The 20,204-nt window shown below is 44.8% G+C and overlaps 1 protein-coding gene across 1 annotated transcript; it reads right to left on the bottom strand.

The window, feature by feature from the left end:
• Positions 1-932: 932 nt before the first annotated feature.
• On the bottom strand, positions 933-18,089 carry LOC310801624 (protogenin B-like; the record flags this gene model as incomplete). Its single annotated transcript, XM_083665691.1, has 19 exons — positions 933-1,421; positions 1,614-1,718; positions 1,888-2,026; positions 2,198-2,321; positions 2,589-2,771; positions 3,263-3,433; positions 4,174-4,301; positions 4,508-4,694; positions 4,861-4,956; positions 7,350-7,535; positions 9,181-9,486; positions 9,682-9,846; positions 10,737-10,984; positions 11,192-11,351; positions 11,699-11,995; positions 12,184-12,317; positions 12,831-12,975; positions 16,718-17,017; positions 18,023-18,089. 19 exons carry the CDS (start codon positions 18,087-18,089, stop codon positions 933-935), a joined length of 3,630 nt encoding a protein of 1,209 aa, XP_083521817.1.
• Positions 18,090-20,204: the final 2,115 nt, after the last annotated feature.

Genomic DNA, 20,204 nt, shown 5'->3' with positions numbered 1-20,204 from the left:
TACAATGAGATTCACTCAATCATTCAAAGAGACATTTACATCATTGGCAGTAAAGCTATTTTGGCATACCGTCACTCCAATGTACACATTTGACATCACATTTGTTGTTTTTTGGTTGCTTTTGAGTTTCTTTTTTACTCGGTCAAAACTCATTCTTTGGACTCAATTTTCTATCTTTCGAACTTAATATCTGTCATCTGCGAAGCCCTTCCCACATTAAGGCCATTTTAAAGCTATTAAGGTCCAGTGCACTGGAAATGCCAGTCCAAAATTGTTTTTGGTTTGGTTTAAAGGCCGACAATATTTAATGCACTTCAATATTGAAACTATATACTATCAAAACTTAAAAGCATTGCCAACCTTCACAAAAAAAAAAAAAAAAACTATTCAAGAGAAAATCTCAAACAAATGACCTCTAAATAAGTCCTGCGCAGGAAACCATGCAGGTATGAAGACATGGCTTTTAAATGTTCTAAACCTTGTCCCCTGAGTTAAAGGAAATAATACTGTACAATACTGTTAAAAGGAGGTAGTACTGTATACAATAAGAGAAAATGAGGTAGACAACGACGGGTCAACTGCACCCTTTGTTCCAGTGAAAGAAAACTTAAATATAGAGAATATGTATCACAATACATTTTTGACATTCTTTTCAACATTCATCGTGGGTGAGCTTTGGTTTAGGACAGACGACATCAGACACACAGAGACAAAAAGCAGACAGACTAAAATGAGGGGGGAAAAAAAGAAAAAGTTAAACGACATTCATTACAAAATCCTGAGGTAGACCTGAGGCAAATGCCCTCTTCCTCCATAATCGTTAGCTTCCTGATCCCTGCTCGTTAGAAACGGACCCAGGGGTCCAGTTCAGGAAGCGAGGGAAGGGGTGTGCTTCAGCTGCCGGAGAGCATGTACGGGCTGGGTGGTGTTGGTCAGGACATCAGGCCTGTTGGTTGGGGTGGGCACTGTGCTGGATGGGTAGCCTCCATAGCTGAGAGGTGGCAGGGATGAGAGGGCTGGGCAGGGTCAGGGTTAGGGTTAGGCGCAGGCTCAGGGTCAGAATGATGGAGGGGGTAGGAGTGGTGGTGGTGGTGGTGGTGGTGGTGAGGGCTTGTTGTCTTCTCGATTTCCACTGTAAAGCAGGTCTCTCCTTCCTCTGGAGTAGGGCTGTCATCCAGGCCAAAGGACGCAGGCCTGGAGCTGCGGCTGGTGGATGGGTTACTCATCTCACCGTCTTCGTTGGAGTAATGCCCGGAGTCTCCCGTCTCGTGGCTGCCCTCGCTGGTCTGAGAGTTCTCCGAGTCCCTCTGGGGCCCGAAGAGGATCTGCAGTGACAAAGGCTCAAGAGGCGCAGAGCCTAAACTCGGTTCATACATCAGAACCGTCTTTCCCGCCTCGTACAAACTGGCTCTATTCTCGGCCTAAAGAAGACGGTCACAAAAAAAAAGAGAAAGAGAATAGTTTAGGATATTGCTTATCACTACCTGCACTGAAGTGAGTATCCAGTGTGAGATGATTTTGTCCTTTGTCTTTCAGTGTTCACATGTTATGGAGGATGCCTGTTTAATAGCTGCAAAGTAATCGACTTTTGTGATTGGCTTCCGAATACTCACATGGTCCTTATTTGGATTCCGTCTCTCCCGCTTGGAGAGCAGCCATTTCTTGCCGTTGCTACCATTGACAGGGCTAGCATGGTCTATCCTCAGATTATCCCCACCCTTCATGAAAAACATGGACATTTAGCAAGTTTAGAATTGTTTTAGAAAAGCTTCAGAAAATAATTTTCCACACCACCAACCAGGCTAGGCCTATGACATAAATAAAACATTGCCATATTCACCCGTGGTCTGTTTGTGGACCCACAGAGTTAAATATACCATGTCTCACCTTGGCATCTATGAAGTGACTTCTTATCATGGGCATAAGGATCTCTGCATTCTCCACATGGTGCTCATTGGCATAGGGCAAACCTCCATGTGGGTTATCACCATTCCCTCCACCAATAGCCTTCGAGATTTGGGATTTCCTATAAAGATAAAGAGTAAAAACAAAATGTAAACACACGACACAATCTAAGAGGGAGGTCTTCCAAAATGAAAAAAAAGGATATAATATCCCTAACAACAGAGCTAGAGTATGCTCTGTCACAGGTCCGAGGGATACAGGTGTGAGGGATACGGTAGGTGTAGTACTCTACCTGGATCTGCCTTTACTGATGAGGATCAAGGCACACATGACTATGCAGGCCAAGGCGATGCACACGCCCACAATGATCCCGGTCATGGACTTCTGGTCTATGTGGTAGAGGCCATCGGAGAACACTGAAAGACAAAGGACAAAATCATCTCACACTGGATACTCACTTCAATGCAGGGAAGTAAGCTGCATATCCTATAAGCTGAGGTGGCACTGATACGAATAGAATCGTCAGACGTCATTCATAAATGCGAATCAAGGTCAGGCGTTCAGAAAAACGTTTCCGAAAGCAGCGGTATTTAACTATAAAGACAAGAGAAAGACAAGATAAAGGCAAGTTCCTCGTCTCCGCTCTGAGTTCCTACGGTCTCTCTGCTCTGTCGTCCGCTAACCTTTAGTCTCTGAGAAGCTGTCGGAGTGTCTTGGGCTCTTTCCGCGGTGGACGCTCCCGGGCTGCAGGGTCAGCTCCACGGTGGTGGAGAAGGGTCCGTCTCCCACCAGGTTGGAGGCAGAGATCTTCACCAGGTACACGTTCCCCGGCTCCAGCTTCTCCAACAGGGCCATGGTGTTGCTCCCTGTCAACCACAGCACAGCAGGGGTCAGAGAGGAGAGAGAGGAACACACACACACTGACCCAGTGATTCAAGACTGAGAGCAGTGGAGGCTGGTGGAGGTAGAAATTCGGAAGCCAGGCTCATTGTGCTGTAATGCACGGAATGTTTGATACACGTGTTTGATACCATTCTCTATTCTATTCCATGCATTACAATGAGCCCGTCCGCCGATTTCTACTTCCACCAGCTTCCCCTGACTAAGAGGCTCACCCAGACTATTCAGGCCAGCACACACATATCTAGAGGTTAACCTGTAGTGTAATCCAACCCAATGACTTCCCAAGCACAATTCTGTGATATGCTTGCTTACGCTTGTTTTTAAGTACATTTCACATGTATCCACATTATATTCCCACAACAGCCAACGGAAACATTCTTGATAGCAAAATGTCTGGGCTTGGGTCTGTCTGAGAGATGACCTGATGATATGTGACCCCCGCCCCCCCACTCACCCTCCCTCTGCAGTGTCTGCCAGTGTCCAGCCAGCCAGGCCCTCTGGGAGGCGTAGAGGATGGTGTAGTGAGTCACCACCACGTTGGGCTCCTGTGGCTCCCTCCAGGACACCAGCGCCGTGTCATCCTCGATCAGGGTCACCCTCAGCCCCTCAGGCGGGTGGCTGGGCGCTGTAAATAAACAAAGGTCATAAACATCAACAAAAGACTCCTTTCACGATGACATAAACCAAACACTTTGATACGGAGCGGCACAGTGAATATAGAATCAGGGAGGAAAACTAGGTATGGATCAGAGCTAGGGATGGGTTTCAATGGGATGGGTTTAAATTCAAGTCTTTGGTAATCGATGTATTGGCTCCCAGGGTCAATTGATCGATTAATTGTTCACACACTGCAATGCATAATTTCCACGAGAATTTTGATCGTTTTTTTTATTATGACCACACCTGCCAGGAGTGATTTGATAGTGACAGTGAGTGAATGAAAGAGCAGGCTCTGCTTCTGTTGGATAAAATGAGACAAATCCAACCCACAACCTCACAGACAAATGGCTTGCTTCAGTTGTGTCACTGAAAGTGAAGGAAAAGTGGCATTTTCCGATCCGTCGATTACCTATTTTAAAATCGGTTTGGATGCCAGCGATTGACTAATCGATTAATCCAATAATCTAACCCATCCCTAGTCATAGCCGTATATACAGACTATATGTATAGTATGACTCTGGTATAGGTCTATGCAACAAATTGCTGAAAAGTGATGGCGCTCAAAACTGTAAAGGGGTTCTGGATGGCAACTTGATCCCTTCACATTGATCCCCCCAAATACCATAGAGGTGGACCCCCCTGTTTTTTCCATGGCACTTTTGCCCTTGTCACCCTTGGGTGCAGTGGTGATCCTCAGTGTATTACCTGCAGGGGGGGTCCTGTGGTAAACCACGAGGCTCCAGGGGCTGGACAGCTGGTCCACATGGAGACGGACCACAAACTCAAAGCGGGTGTTGGGCTCCAAGTCCTGCACCATCACACTCTGACTGGTGCTGCAGAGGGGCAATCAAAGCAAACGTTCAATCAACAACTCAAAGTAAAAACCCGAAAAAAGATCTTCATTCTCCTGTCAAAGGCAAAGGGTTTAAAAGGGTGCACAATCACCGCTTGGAACATCAACAGATCGCAGTAAACTGGTATGGGGTATTTCAGTTGTCTCCATTAAGTTGTTTCTGAGTATAAAACACAACAAACTCACGTTTGCAGATAGCGTATGGCGGAGGCGTTCTGGGTGCCCACAGGGGTGCAGCGGGCCGTGTAGCTGACAGACCTCCCTGAGGTGAAGGCAGGACAACTCCAGCTGAGAAGGACCGCTGACGAGCTGTTAGCCAGGGCCCTCAGATGGTCAGGAGCTGGAGGGGTGGCCACCGGGTGGTCTCGGACCGCTGGGAGACACACACACACACACACACACACACACACACACACACACACACACACACACACACACACACACACATTTTAATTACAATTAAGTTCAATTAAGATAGAAAATTTGATGGAAAGGCTGAATGGTTGGTTTTTTAAATCAGTGCTAGAATGTCCACTTACACACACATCCTGGGGTGCTGACTGTCTGGTCCACCTGATAGCCATCCCCAAGTAGGCTGAACGCTAAGAGCTTGACACGGTACTTCCTCCGTGGGTCTGAAACGCAATATCAATGAATCAGTCAATATAAATGAATCAGACTACTCTGTCTGTGATCAGTGCTAATGCTCTGTCAATACTCTGCCAATACAACACTAACAATCTGTCTGTGCTCAACTGACCTCCGTATTCCCAAAACACTCAACGTGTAAAAACAAAGCATCGTCTCTGTCCTGGCCATTATCGGTTAAAAAAAAAACAAGTAAGTGTGTAAAACAAGTAATAAATCAATAACTGTTAACACACAAAGTTTCCCATTTCAGTTAACAGAATAAGGTAAAACACGGACAGTGGTTTAGTGCTCGAGGGCACACCCCCTGGTCACAGCTTGCTGTCCCCCGTTCACGGACCACTCAGGGTCTCGTGTGTCATCCCAGCCCATCTATCATGTGTTGTCACAGGGAGGAGAGCCTGAGAAACAAGGAGCAGCCGGAGGGCCTACAACCTGGGGTTACAACACCACTGAACACCATGACAGACAGGATTATCACACACTGACACCCCCCTGATCCTAAAGCCTTTATGCAAAAAAAGTAAACTACATGAAACCACACGAAGAAGACATGAAATGGCTAGGCTGTGGTTGTGTTGTGCTGTGCTAATATCTTAATAGTAGGAACGGCGGCGATGAAGAGGCATGATGAGGTGGGGTGAAACAAGCCTCAGATAGGCTATACAGAACTACACAACATCCTCATTGGACATAGAAAAATCAGGTCAGAGAAATTAAAAAAAGAGACCCATCTTTGGGCAAAAGATCAAGGAAGGTTTGCATACAGTAGTTAAAATATCCTTCCCCTTAAAGTATGCAATGAAATTCAGTGTATGTTTGACTTAAAAACCCACCGACCACCACACCTCCTAAATCAGGCCATGTTAAGGGAGCGTAAAGATTTGTTTTATGTCTCCTGTGTGAAAGGTTAGGCTGTGGGTATTGACCAGCGGAGGCGGGGGGCGGTGTGTGTCCAGAGCTGCGTGGTGGGGGGATGAGGCCGGGGGCAGCATTCAGCTGCTGGGATCCTAAGCCCTTGGGACTGGGGGGTTTGACTGGGGTCATGGGTCAGGCCAAGATAGAACAGAAGGAATCTGGGATCAGGACTGTGGGATACTACTTGGGCCCCTTTGTTCCCCTCCTAGTCCCCCCTTAGTCCCTTCTACTGCTGCCTCCATCTTACCCTTCAACTTGGAGGCGTAGAGATAGAGATATGGAGGGGTAAAGTAGGAATGATTCCAACAAGGCATTTACCAGTAGTAATCTGATGTCATCATACGTAGACATTAAATACGCTTTACTTTTCCAGCATATTGATCTAACACATTCAGTTAATTTGAGTTATATCTGTTAGCTAATTTCCAGATAAACAATATGTTAGCAATTTGAATGTGCCAGGAGAAATTTTGTTGAAATTACAATTATTCTCGAGGTCTATATACCATAAAGCTAGACTGAATCATATCTGCATCTGTTTGTCTTATTTACATGGATACCACAGAGCAGCAGCGAGAGGACGGGACTAATTCAAGTCCAGTCTCACGGCCAGAGGTCATTGGTCCGTCCAGTTTTGACCAATCCCAAGGGGCCTTAGTGTCCAGCTGGAGGGGGAGCGGTCAGGGTTTCAAGCCCTGAACGTATAGCACAATGGCCAGGGGTAATTATGCAGGGACAGGGGATGGGAAACGGTGGTGGGAGGGACATCTGGGCCTTGACCTCTAACCCTGGGAGTCTGTGCTCACACAATACTGCAGAGCGGCTGGAGAGGAGAGGGGCTGCTGTTTAGGAAAGCAGGGTCAGGCCTTATTGATTGGGGAGAAAGGACGGGGGACACTTAAAGGTGGTCACTGCGAATTGAAAATAATCAGCAGATGCAAAATAGATCTCATGGTCACACAAAGACACATGGCTCTCTCTCCTTGTTCCTCCCTGTAACCCTTTGATGCCCTAACAGTCACTCACATTCTAGAACCACAGATTCTAGAACCACAGCAGTAGATTATGTATACAACATACTTATATGCTCAAAATCCAGTTAAAAGCGTTCTAGGGGCTCCAATTTGCTTCAGCAAATAGTGTTGAACTGAGCAAAAAAAAAACCTAACAACCGAATACTACATTTTTGTTGTACCTTATCTTTAACAATGTTTTGGAGAAAACTGCAATTATTAAACCAGAATTTTAGTAAACAGTCTGGAAATGCATTGCATATCGAGCAAACGCTAGTTGAGGTATTCAAAACTCCCATTTAATTATGTCTCATCGCGTCTTTTAGAAATACATTACGGTTAAGATGGCCGACTTTGCTCGCCTTTTAACACCTTTTTGCTCATGCAAACTGGAGCCCTAGATCTGTTCCTCGTGTTCACATCAACCATACACCGAACACATCACTCACCAAGGCCACTGATGGTGTAGCTGGAGTTCTGAGACTGGAGCTGGATGGTGGGCTGCTCTGGCTGGCCCTCCTCATGGTGACAAAGGCGGTATCCCTGGACAACCACAGCTCCTGGAGATGGTTGCCAGCGCACCATGATGGAGGTACAGTTGAGAGATTCCAGTTGCATCACTGGAGCTGATGGCACTTAAGAGGCACAGGAGAAAAGAGGTTATTCATGTGTACAGATTCCTATTGTTGAGAGGACTCTGCACTTTTGAAGGACAGGGTGATTCACTATGGTACAGTATGTGAATCACCCTGGGCAACATACAAAACCTTTTTAGTACTCTGACATTAGCATGAAGTTGTTCAGTTGAGTTGTTAAGCTGAAATTATTCACTGATGAACATTTACAGTAATAGAACACTGACTTTATATTGTTTGTATTGTACTTATTGTTTATATTGTTTAGTATTATTTTGTTGTGAAGCACTTTGTGACATTTGTCTATATAAAAAGCGCTATACAAATAAACTCAATTGATTAATTGACAGATTAAATTAAATCACCTGATTGATTAAATCACCTGAGAAAGACAGGTTCTGTTGGCACAAAACGCCAACATGTTTGTATTACGCAGACAAACACACAATGTGTAAAGAAATACTACAGATTATGATAGATTTCACTATGAAACGGTTCTTTGGAATATTAGAATCCTGATTTGCTCAAATGGCAATCCAAACCTATATGTGTGTTAATGTCTCTCCTTTATTTCTCCTCTGGGTTGAAAACGATTGTATTTTCCACTCAGTTGTGGAGTGACTTGAATAGAAACAACCGGCTTCACAATAACCCCCATCCACCCTCACAACTCCAGGAGCTCCACCCACCCTCACAACTCCAGGAGCTCCATCCATTCTCACTGCCATGCCCTGCACTGTTTGGCTACAAAACACAAGTAGGCTTTTCTGTTTGTTACTGCTGAGGAGGGTACTCCATTGCCTACCTGCAAATGTCACTCCCTCAACTAAAGTTCAAATTCAGAATAGGTAGACAAACAGCTAACCCCCTCCACACACACACACACACACACACACGCACACACACACACACACACACACACACACACACACACACACACACACACACACACACACACACACACACACGCGCACGCACACACACACACACACACACACACACACACACACACACACACACACACACACACACACCAGGCCATGAAAAGAGACTATTCTTCCCCCACACAGACGCCTGGGGCCCTTGCTTTATGACCCGTGACTGGGGCCACTCTAACACCACTGACAGCGCAGGTCAAAGGTCCCTGGGTAACCAACACAAAGACTGTGGGACAATGCTACCACAGCAAACTCTGGTCATGAGTTGGCCAAACTGCATGGGGCTTGGGCTTCACAGAGCACACTAGGAGTAGCACAACACCCGTGTGACAAGAATACCACAGAGCCCTCAGGTCATTGTGAGGCGGCTATTCTCAAAGATTAATTCACAGTGAACGCAATTTTGAAACTACACATTCGAAGATAATAGTACCCGAGAGTCACTGGTTCTTAGACTTTGTGTTGTGGCCAACTTGAAGCTTTTGAAATATTGGAGTGACCCACCAAACAGATAAAACCTTGATTCTAACCACAACTTTATCTTTGACCCGAGAGGGACTGGCCATGAGTTCTTCACCATTTTGGAAAAAAACAGCTCTCAGCATGCAGATGTGACCTTGGACATGGTTACATCCCTTTGACTCCTTGTCTTGTTGGCCTTACAATGTACACAGTGTTCTCCATGTTGTCTCCCGCTGTGACCTTACCTTTGGTGCTAGATGTCTTGGGTGTACGGTGGGAGGTCCAGGCAGAGGGCTCACACCAGCCCACGCGGGTGGCTGCAGCCATGCGGAGCAGGTAAATGGTGTCTGGCTGCAGGCCTTCCAGGAGGTGCTCGGTGCTGTTCTGGGCCAGCTCCACGGAGCTCACACTGTTGTCTGCGGCCGTGCGGTAGGACAGCCGGTAGGCGGAGAGACGTCCGCGGCTCAGCTTGGCTGGCAGAGGCTGCCAGCTCACCTGGATGTCTGTGGGGCTCTGGCTGGTTAGACTGAGCTCTGGGGTACGCAGGGGCACTATGGGGACACAAGGAGAGACACACACACACACACACATGCACCACACACACACACACACACACACAAACACACACACACCACACACACACAGCACACATCATTAACCTGAACATAAACAGCCGAAAGGTCCCCCAAGATGACTGAAGAAAGTTACTGCTAAGAATTCTGGGAGTCGCAGTCCTCGGTACTCACCGTCCTCGAGGGTGTGTTGACTGACTTGGTCAGACATGCGGCTCGCTCCCATTGGCATGTAAGCCACGACGTAAAAGGTGTAATTCCGCGCCGGCTCCAAGTCGTCAATGATGTAGCTAGTTGTGTCATTGCCGATGACAGCTTGATACTCCTCATTGTTTAGACCTGTTATAGATAGGGATACAATGAAAATGAGGGTTTAACTAAGCTGAGGTAAGCTGCTGAAGTGTTGGTAAGCTGCTCAGATGTAGAGCTCAAGGAGCAGCGGTGCAGTAAACATCTTTAAAGCATGTGGCATGTCAACAGTTCGGTCCACTGATGTCTCCCATATGTGTTGCTTCTCAACTTTTCTGTAAACATCAATCGAATACAAAAAATGCCACATTTCCCTTCGTTTCACATCTTCTTCGTTCTTCCCTGAGGGTCGACCTCATCAAATGTCGAGAATGAATGAAAAAAAAGGTATTTGTTTACTTTTGTCTCTACATCTTCTGAAGAGTACACAGCCCTGTCAGCACTGAGGGTTTACATATGGTTCTAGATTATCTTCTCACATTACAAGTGTTTTGGAGGTCTTTTTCGGGTAGACTGAGTCCTATTTTAAGGCCGAGCAAGATTATCAGGCTTTAAAAGTGCGTCCCTTTAACAGAAAGCAGTGAGGTTGAGAGTGGACAATGGCAGGTCAGGCCTGTTTAGAGAGGCTGCCATTCTTCCTTATTGACCTCTCCCTGGCAACAGCAGATGGCCTTCACCAAGAAAAGTAGTTGATACGTTCAAGAGCGGCATAGCCTATTGAGGTGGACAGACTTTTCATTTGTATTCTGGGTTCTGATGTTGTAAGACAGTTGAACGAAGCTCATGTCACGAAGCATTTATAACATATATTCTACAAGAATCAATGGCTGTTTATAATTAATTTAAAAGTCAAATAACAGATGGAGGATTTTATACCTCAAGTCTCAACTCACAATATTTAACTCGCACACCTTTTAGCATTCATAACAGATAGACGATCAGGCTGTAGCATATTACTGATCTCTTCCTTCCTGTCTTACCTTCGGCCTTCATGTAGTGCACAGAGTAGGCAATGACTTTGTCTGCGTTGTAGAGCGGCCTCTCCCAGGCCAGTAAGATGGCGGAGCTGGAGATGGTCTCAGCGCGGACGTTCCTTGGTGCACTGGGCCTGTCCTCGGACATGACAACGATGAGACGTGCCAAGGACAGCACGTAACCCTGCTCGTTCTCCGCCAGACACTGGTAGATGGCGTCGTCCTCTGGGATGATCTGGGTGATGACCAGTTTACTGAGGGGCAAACACAAACTGCATTGTTAGTACAGGCAGAGACAGACGACTCTTTTTTCTATCCGCACTGCCATGAGGATAAAACCAATAGTTCCAACATTATTACTGTATGACAAAAGATTCACTATCGTTCTAAATCGTTGCACAAATGTTTTTGCATCACACCGTATTACGCTGGTCACATGTTAATCTATTAGGCAGCAATACCTGTTGTACATCTTGATCCTGCCATTCAGGTGAACTTCCTCTCCATTCTTCAGCCAGGAGATGCGGGGCGGGGGCACCCCCTCGGCTTGGCACACGAAGCGGGCAGTGCCGGCGCGAGGACGGGTCTGGCTCTCGGGCCTCTCCACTATGGAGGGGGGCACTGGTGCACACAAAGTTGGATAAAAGAATCGTTAAAAAAAAAAAAAAACACACAAAAAAAAAACACACTCACTCACTCTGAGAACGTGAACACATTTGTTCATTTCGTTCTTGAAATAAAGACGGCAGGGCGTGGCACACTAAGTCGCAAACCATGTCATCGCCAGGTCCCTGGTTCGATTCCGGCCATCGACATATCCTGCATGTCATCCCTCCTCTCTCTCACCCATCCTTCCTGTCAATCTCTACTATCTCTATCCCAATAAAGCAAGAAATGCCCTAAAACATATATATAAAAAATAAAATAAAATAAAGATGGCGAATAAGACAAACAAACAAAGGGCTTACCCAGCACGGTGAGGTTGGCGGCAGCGACGGTGTAGTTGCGTGTGCCTGGAGTGGTGGCCCTACAGAGGTAGACCCCGCTGTGCTGGGACTTGATATCAGTGATGAGAAGGTTGCCACTGCCCAGCACTCTGGCGTTGTACACATCTATGGGCTTGCTGTCGGCACGGCTCCAGGAGATTATGGGTCTGGGGTTGCCCGTGGCCACACACTCCATGACCACCGTGTGGTGGAGGGGTGCCGTGACATTCTGAGGGCCAGCAATGATCCTGGGCCTCTGGCGAGGCTGAGGGCCAGAACCTTCAAACAAACGGAGGATAATCCCTACATATGAATAATGATATCATGCAGTGGTTCAACACACAGACACCAGCTTCAAAACCCATTCAGTGTATTCTATTTCTACGCTGTATCTGTCAGACAACAACATACTAGTTGAACAGCCAATTCAGTGTATTCTATTTCTATGCTGTCCACAGTCCACTCACCTGGGTTGACAGACAGTGTTGCCTCTCTGCTCTTGACATGGTTTCCGATGTTGGTCGCCACACACCGGTATTTCCCAGCATCTTCCAGTTGGACGTTGTGGATCTGAAGAACTCCATTAGGCAAAACTGTGATTCTACGGACACGTAAAGAGAATTGCGTTCAGTTTTAGAGGCCTGAAATAGCCTTGTAATAACATTATACAAAAACTGCAGAGTTTCAAAGTAAGAGACAGGAGGAGTGAAAGGAGTGAGAGATGATTGTGGGTTAGGGGTTAGGGTTAGGGTTAGGGTTAGGGTTAGGGGTTAGGGTTAGGGGTTAGGGTTAGGGTTAGGGTTAGGGGTTAGGGTTAGGGTTAGGGTTAGGGTTAGGGGTTAGGGGTTAGGGTTAGGGTTAGGGGTTAGGGTTAGGGGTTAGGGTTAGGGTTAGGGTTAGGGGTTAGGGTTAGGGTTAGGGTTAGGGTTAGGGTTAGGGTTAGGGGTTAGGGTTAGGGTTAGGGTTAGGGGTTAGGGTTAGGGGTTAGGGTTAGGGTTAGGGGTTAGGGTTAGGGGTTAGGGGTTAGGGTTAGTGTTAGGGTTAGGGTTAGGGTTAGGGGTTAGGGGTTAGGGTTAGGGGTTAGGGTTAGGGTTAGGGTTAGCAGGTACTGTACCTGTCTGTCTCCAGGGGCAATGAGCTTTGGTTGAACTCCCAGGTGATGGACGCAGTTGGGGATGATTTGACCTTACAGGTGAACCTGGCCACTGAGCCTTCAGTGGTCACCATGGGCACGGGCTGCACCTCAAAGGCTGAGATACCTGGAAAAAACAACAACAAAAGGCCGGGTCATCAACACCATTCAACACCATTCATCTATGAGAGCCAGACACTGATTAAGGCCTAAGTAAGCAGTGGTTTCTCAGTTCAGTAGGTCTTCTATACTGTGAGTCACTGACATTCATCATAGGAGTTTGTATAAGTTCTGGATGCAAAAAAGGTGCAACAAAACAACAGCTCTTGTAAAAAAAAAAAAAAAAAAAGAACTTGATATCAATAAATATTCATTTTGTACATGACTATTAATTTCAAACTACAGTACACTGCTTGAAACTCAATCAGTCTGCCTTTAAATTTAGTTTGAGATTATTAATGCAGTCAATAATGCCTGATAATGATGAATGTGATTTTAGTTCTTGAGGGGGACTGACCATTTCAAGCCACCATGATCCTGCCTTTGAGCAGCTATCATGTCCAATACTACCCAGCTGGTCGGATCAATGGATCAATGGGAGAATGGCATTGAATGATGCATTGTCATAGATCAACACTTATCAATATGCACTCCCTTTTCTCAGGGAGAATTACCTTCAACCATTATTCAGGGAACTAGGCTTTTAGACTGCAAATTGATTGGGTGGGTGAAGAAACATACAAATATACATCTTCAATAATGAACACTAATTCTGTCGGTCTGACTATAGAGTGCATATATACAATAGAAAATATCAACCCGAACTACAGACTCAAAAAAATATGTGGAGTCATGGAAGATAGTATTATCTTGTTTCATGACAGATGATCTTCAATAATGAAAGCTTATTCTGTCTGTTTGACTTTAGAGAACATATACAAAACAAAATATCATCCAAACTACAGACTCAAAAAATACGTTGTGTCTTCTTTACATAAAGGATCCCCAAAACCCACCCCAATCTAGGCCTACTACTTTCACTGTATAACCCATCTTGTGTCAGGTATAGACTGTGTTGTTTACACTCCTCCATTATGGTGACAGGGTCTCTCCCACCCCCCAAGCCAAAGGAAGGATCAAGTCAATAATGTGTTAAAATAAATCAATGACTATGCATCCCCTACTAAAACACAACATTTACATCTGGGCTAGTTCTAAGGGACACTTTGAATTAGAGACCTTTCTTTTAACTGAATACATCAATACATCAATATTACACACAGATAAATTGCTAACACTCAGTGGAGGATAGGTCTAATCTTGGCCTAAAAACAAAGGCCTAAAAGTGAGACTCCTTTATGGTCTATTATCATTTTGTCATTTGGGGTTTTGGGGTGGTTCTATGACGCATGTATAATTGTGTTTATTTGTTCTAAATGCTGAGGCCTAGTTCAAGAAACAGTTGAAAGGTAAGGGACAAAAGGGATCGGGCAAAGTGAGCTGCTTTCTCCAGATAATACAGTATGGGAAATATAAAACTCCTTCCCCTGAAGGTACACACTATCATAGGTCTGAAGCTAAGCCTAGCATGCAAGTGTGGTGGTAAGAAAACGCCTTCGTTGGAGAAAAATAAAGAAAACAACAATGGTATCACGTAGGCTCAACCACCCATTGAAAATGACTTGACCAAAGATAACAGAGGCCCTACTCTCTCTTGGTGAGACCGGTAGGCCTAATGTTGCCACTGGTGGGTGTGGCCACAGCAGACTCGTCTACTAATATGGTCAGTGGTGTTGTAAACAGCAGATCAATGGCCAGGTCAAACAGCACAAAGGTTCCCTTAAAGAGGTCAGAGTTCAACTCAGCCCCCCTGTCCATCCAATTTTACCCAAAATTGGGGAGACAGGATCGAAATCTGTTAGGCTATTGTCTTCAAAACTGGGCCTTGCATATATCCATTTATTTTTATTATTGTTTTATCATTATTGTTTATTGTTCTTTACTTGCAACATCACATGGTGTAGTAGTTATATTATGCCCCCAAGTTGTGGAAATGATGTCACAGAGCATGTTCCAGACTCTGTGATGAGTGATGTAACAGGCGGAGAAATCTATGGACTGTTTGGAAACAGAAATCAAGTTGGAGGCAATAAACATTTCATAACACTACCTTGTCCTCAAATGTTTTTTTGAGAAACCAAACTAACATTTCAGAGTGGAGAACATGGCCATGAACCTGGTCATCCACATGACGAATTGGGTCAATTTGTATAATAAAGGACTGGGACTTGACAATGCTAGCGAGGGAGAAAGCCCCTGAAAAGACCATGGTCGAGTGAAAGGACAACAGGGCAACCCAGCCAGAGCCGCCCGGTGACATCACAAAGCCTTTCCCATGTGCCCCCTGACCTCCGGGGCCCCCGGACCGACAGACGGGGAGCAGGGAGGAGGCCCATCCTCCACCCTAAGCCTCTACAGCTGACCAAAACCTTTAACCCTTTAGGTTCTCATTCTCAGGCCTTATTATCAACTCACTGCTGGTTTGGGTTTAGGGTTAGGGTTAGGGTTAGGGTTGGGGTTAGGGTTTAGGGTTAGGGTTAGGGTTAGGGTTAGGGTTAGAGTTAGGGTTAGGGTTAGGGTTAGGGTTTGGGTTTAGGGTTAGGGTTAGGGTTAGGGTTAGGGTTTGGGTTTAGGGTTAGGGTTAGGGTTAGGGTTAGGGTTAGAGTTAGGGTTAGGGTTAGGGTTAGGGTTAGGGTTAGGGTTAGGTTTAGGGTTAGGGTTAGGGTTAGGGTTAGGGTTTAGGGTTAGACCTGTAAGGTCTAAAGTATAGCCTGAAAGTGTGGTCAATGTCTTTTCCTTTACACCAAGGTTGATGTTCAGCTATCATAAAAAGATAATTGTGCTGCTTTTGAGTCAAAAGGGCTCTGCAACAGCATTGATGGAAACTCAACCTCAACAGTAAGATACACTGTATCTTTTTTTCTCTCCTGTTTTCAGAGATTATTACAGAAAGTCATGATTTCACCTTGAGGATTCTATTCAGATTACAAACTTGCCTCGCTAAAGCAAAACCCTGTCCATGGAAGGACTGGCCTGGTGAATAGACACAGCTGCCCTGTCCACTGATATGTGGACAAACCAATGCCCTGAAAAACTAGCCTTTTCTTTAGGGGCAGTCAGGGGCATTCCAAACAAAGGGGCAAAAGTGAATGGCCTTTTAGAGATTCCTCTGTGTAGCAGACCACAGAACAATTACACAGAGCAGTGGCCTTCGCTGGCGATGCAAGTGCACCAACATAAGAACACAGAGGACCTGCATGGCTGTTTAAAGCCAGAGGACAGATCTCAAACTATTTTCCAGTCAGATGCATGGCTGGATAAGAGGAAACCTGTGTGTGTGTGTGTGTGTGTGTGTGTGTGTGTGTGTGTGTGTGTGTGTGTGTGTGTGTGTGTGTTACCTATTAACCAGAGTCATTTGTTAGCTTTCAGATAGACTCCCCATCAGTGCTTAATTGTCCCTTAAAACACGTCTTTAACTCCTCAAGCAGCTTTTACCACCAGGACTTCCCACTCCCTCAAATAGTACACAACATCCAATTACATGGAAATTCTGGGTTTAGATGATTTTCCTCAATAAAAGAAGAGGAGGGGGGGGGAGGGGAAGGGGGGGGGTCCATCTGCTCCCCATCTCCAGGGTAACAGCCTCAGAGCTGCAGCTCTGATATTGATATGTACACAACATTCTGAATGCCATAGGTTCTAGAACTCTAACCATGGCAAACATAATTACATTTGGGGCGCTGACAAGAAATGGACTCCATCCATGCAGCCTGACAACTACAATCTGTTACCTTGAACTCCGTACTTACTTGCGATAGTCAGTCTGGATCTTTGGCTTAGGATGGCTCCATATTTGTTCTGGGAGATGCATTGGTATAAGCCTTCGTCTGACTCCTCCCTGTCTCTCCTCACCTCAGGTATGTACAGGGAGCCATTGGTCAGGAGCTGAACATGGCCGCTCTCTGACACTCTCACTCCATTCTTCAGCCACCTGATTCTGATTGGAGGCTGACCGTGAGCCTGACACTCCAGGACAACCGGATCCTTTGGTATTACGGTAACATCACAGGGTTCCGTGATGAAGGACAATTCACTAAAACAAAACACACCTGACAAGAGAGAGACCATTAGAGTTATATAGGAGCTGAGGGACAGGCCAGGGAGGAGGGGAAGGATGGGGGTGATAAAGGAGGCTATATTGATATGGCAGGCCTGTGAGATGGAGCCTGTAGAGATTGGGCAATTAAGTGATTCTACTCAGCAATTGCACATTGTATTTCCAATTCTACTATCATACTCTACATTTATAACCAGATTATAAATATGTATCATAGGTTTTTTCATGATGTTATTTTCAATATTGTTATTTCTATTCTATCTTTCTCTTCTTTTTTATTTAGTACAATTTAGGTGCAATGTAGATAATGAATCAGCCATTATTGTTTGCTTATTTGTTCTATGTCTCTATGGCTGTGCCATAAAACTCAATTAATAAATGACTCCTGTGAGGCTAAGGCCCTTAGTAGCCTCAGGAGACATACAAATATGTTCATCTGCCTGATGACTTTCTACACTGAAATTAGTAGAGTACATATCACCTGACTTAAAAACACACGATTACACAACGACTATAGTGTATTTCCTTCAGTGGTTTGATAACTGTTTAAAACCTGACTGCTATGGGTAGCCTATGTCTTGTGTTAAAAGTGATTTAATGGATTAATGTTTGAACTAGACATAAAAGCTCAAACAAATAGTCCTCCGGTGCATCTCAGAGTCGTTCCTCTCTCGTGTCACTTAATGATGAATACATGACTTGTCGTCCGCGCGCAACAATTAACAACTGGACACTGGCCAAAACATGATTCCTGTAGGAAGCCAATCAATCATTTAAAACTCGTTTGATTATCTCACATTATAACCTAATAGTGCATAATCATTTTACTTTGCCAATAATTCATGTTCTCCTTCTCTCATGTGTCTTTCAGGTATATATCCGCTGTAAGGTTATGGCCACGGTCTGTGGTCATCCGGCCACACGGACGTTAGGTCCTAAGGTCTTGCAAAGAATTACTCTCTCTGAGGTTAAAAATGTGAAGAAACAAATGACTTACCCGAGAGTGGAAGAAGTAAAACGAAAAACAGCCAAGGCTGGTACAGTTTCCTTTTTAAAATCGCCATTTATCCAGATTGTTCTGTCATTCTAAGTCTTGAGGATCGCCGTTCCCGATCGTGCAGTGTGCTTCCACAATTACAAATGACACGGGTGGTGCAACAACTCCTGAGGGGCACGACTGGGGACCCCCTCCCCCTTGACGCATGCGCTCCTAACCTGAGCTTCGCAGATACGCGCACAATTGGCCCAATATATTGCGCAACTCTTAGCATCAATTTATTTGGGAGTGTAATTAATTGAATCTTATATCAGTAAGCTACATCAGTCAGTTTACATGGGAAAAACGGAAAGAGCACAAAAGGGCATTGTGTGTGATTAAATAGCATAAGAAGCCTTCTTTGAGTAGCAATTGCCAACAAATTATGCAGTTCATAGACATCCTATGATTTCTATTATTTCTGATATGTGCTTTTTTTTCAATTCCACTGTCCCTCAATTCTCCCAAGAGAACTGAAAGCTGAACATCTTATACTTTTTAAAATGAGCATCATATCTTGTCCAACAAATAATGGCAAGACAATATTGGTTTAATCGGATGCAAAGACTAACAGTAAGAGCCGCTGGATAAGCTGATCAGGCCTGTATCAATGATCAGGCCACAGTTCTAGAGACAGTTGCTCTAGAACTTAGTAATTATGAAGAGATATTGATGGTAGCAAGTCAGCTGCCTAATGAATTCTGATATTGATCCACCAGCCGTGGCTTTTGACAATGACCCTCCCGTCCCTCAGCTCTCATTCAATAGCAATACAATAGGGTCCAGCTGTGAAATCAGCTGTGCTGTATCAGCAAAATCCCCTCTCTACGCATAGGCAAATGTCATTAGACATTTTTACAGAAAAGCAAAGGAATTGTCTTATATACACTGGAATACAAAATAAATAAAAAAATTCATCCTGCGTTGTGGTCACAATACATTTCCAAAAACAATATGTATATTACTGACTTATATGACATTATGATAACCTACACCCTTTGTTATGGTTTTGAACTACAACTGTCAGGAACCTTTTGACTTAAATAGCCAGTCAAATGAGATAGTGTGCAACATAATTATATATTGATTGTATATTGATTAGAGCTGGCCATTGATTTAACCATTCCAGACCCCACTCAAGTCAGGGCCCAGGACCAATGGTCAGGATAATGGTATCCCATAATCTTCTTAGTATTCATTAATTTAGTAATCCTCTCTATTTCTCAGTGGTCAATTCAGGTGAAATCTGCCAATGTGTTAAAAAATGTCCTACAAATTTCATAAAGTGATTTCTGAATAAACCTATTGCATTATTGAGTTGCCATAAGGAGATACGTTAAGAAGATATGGGTTAAGTTTGTGTTAATATTTCGGAAAGTCTACCCTACCTTGCAACAACATGCTTTTAAGCTGCCTTCAATTACTTAGTGGTTGTGCAGTCAAATCTGTGTGCGCAAAATGTATGACCAATGCAGCATATGCTTAAACATTTCAACCATCATCTATTCAGCATACATATTTACTTGTCTATCTATATTGTAGCTAACAGACCACAGTGAATGCTGTCAAAAGGACAGGTCATCAATATTATCACCAAACTAACAGCAACCTTTATCGTTCACACATTCAAAAAGGGTCCTCCATTCTCCTGTATTCTCTGGTCAAATATGATGACTCACGTAGGCAAAGTGGCAATGTGTGGAGGTGGAGGGTACCACAGGGCTCCACATGGCCAGAGGTCAAGCTGCAAGACCATGATCAATAGAGTGAAGGTCATTACCATATTATGAATATCACCGAGGTCCTGGGAAAGGACAGCCAGGACCAACAGACTCTCCTCTCATTGGTCAGAAACTCGGTCTGGAGGAGGCCCCTCCCCGCTGACCTCAAACACCATCTGAAGGGCTGACTTGACCTCTAACCTTGGTGCGGGGGGATGACCCCAGTTCTGCCATATTGTCAATGCAGGGGACAATCGAAAAAATATCAAAAGAGGAAGAAATGTTTTACGCTCTGAATACAAGTAATTGTTGAAATAAGGAAGTGAAAGAACGGCGGTAGTGCACATTTTTGATCATCTGTATCTAGCCATGGGCATAAACAGAAAGCATACTTTGGCCCTAATTCAATCAATTGCAGATAA

Source organism: Argentina silus (genome assembly GCF_951799395.1).
Source record: "Argentina silus genome assembly, chromosome: 3".
NCBI lineage: Eukaryota > Metazoa > Chordata > Actinopteri > Argentiniformes > Argentinidae > Argentina > Argentina silus.
The sequence above is the reverse complement of the archived record's forward strand: the minus strand, read 5'-3'. Positions and strand labels throughout refer to the sequence as shown.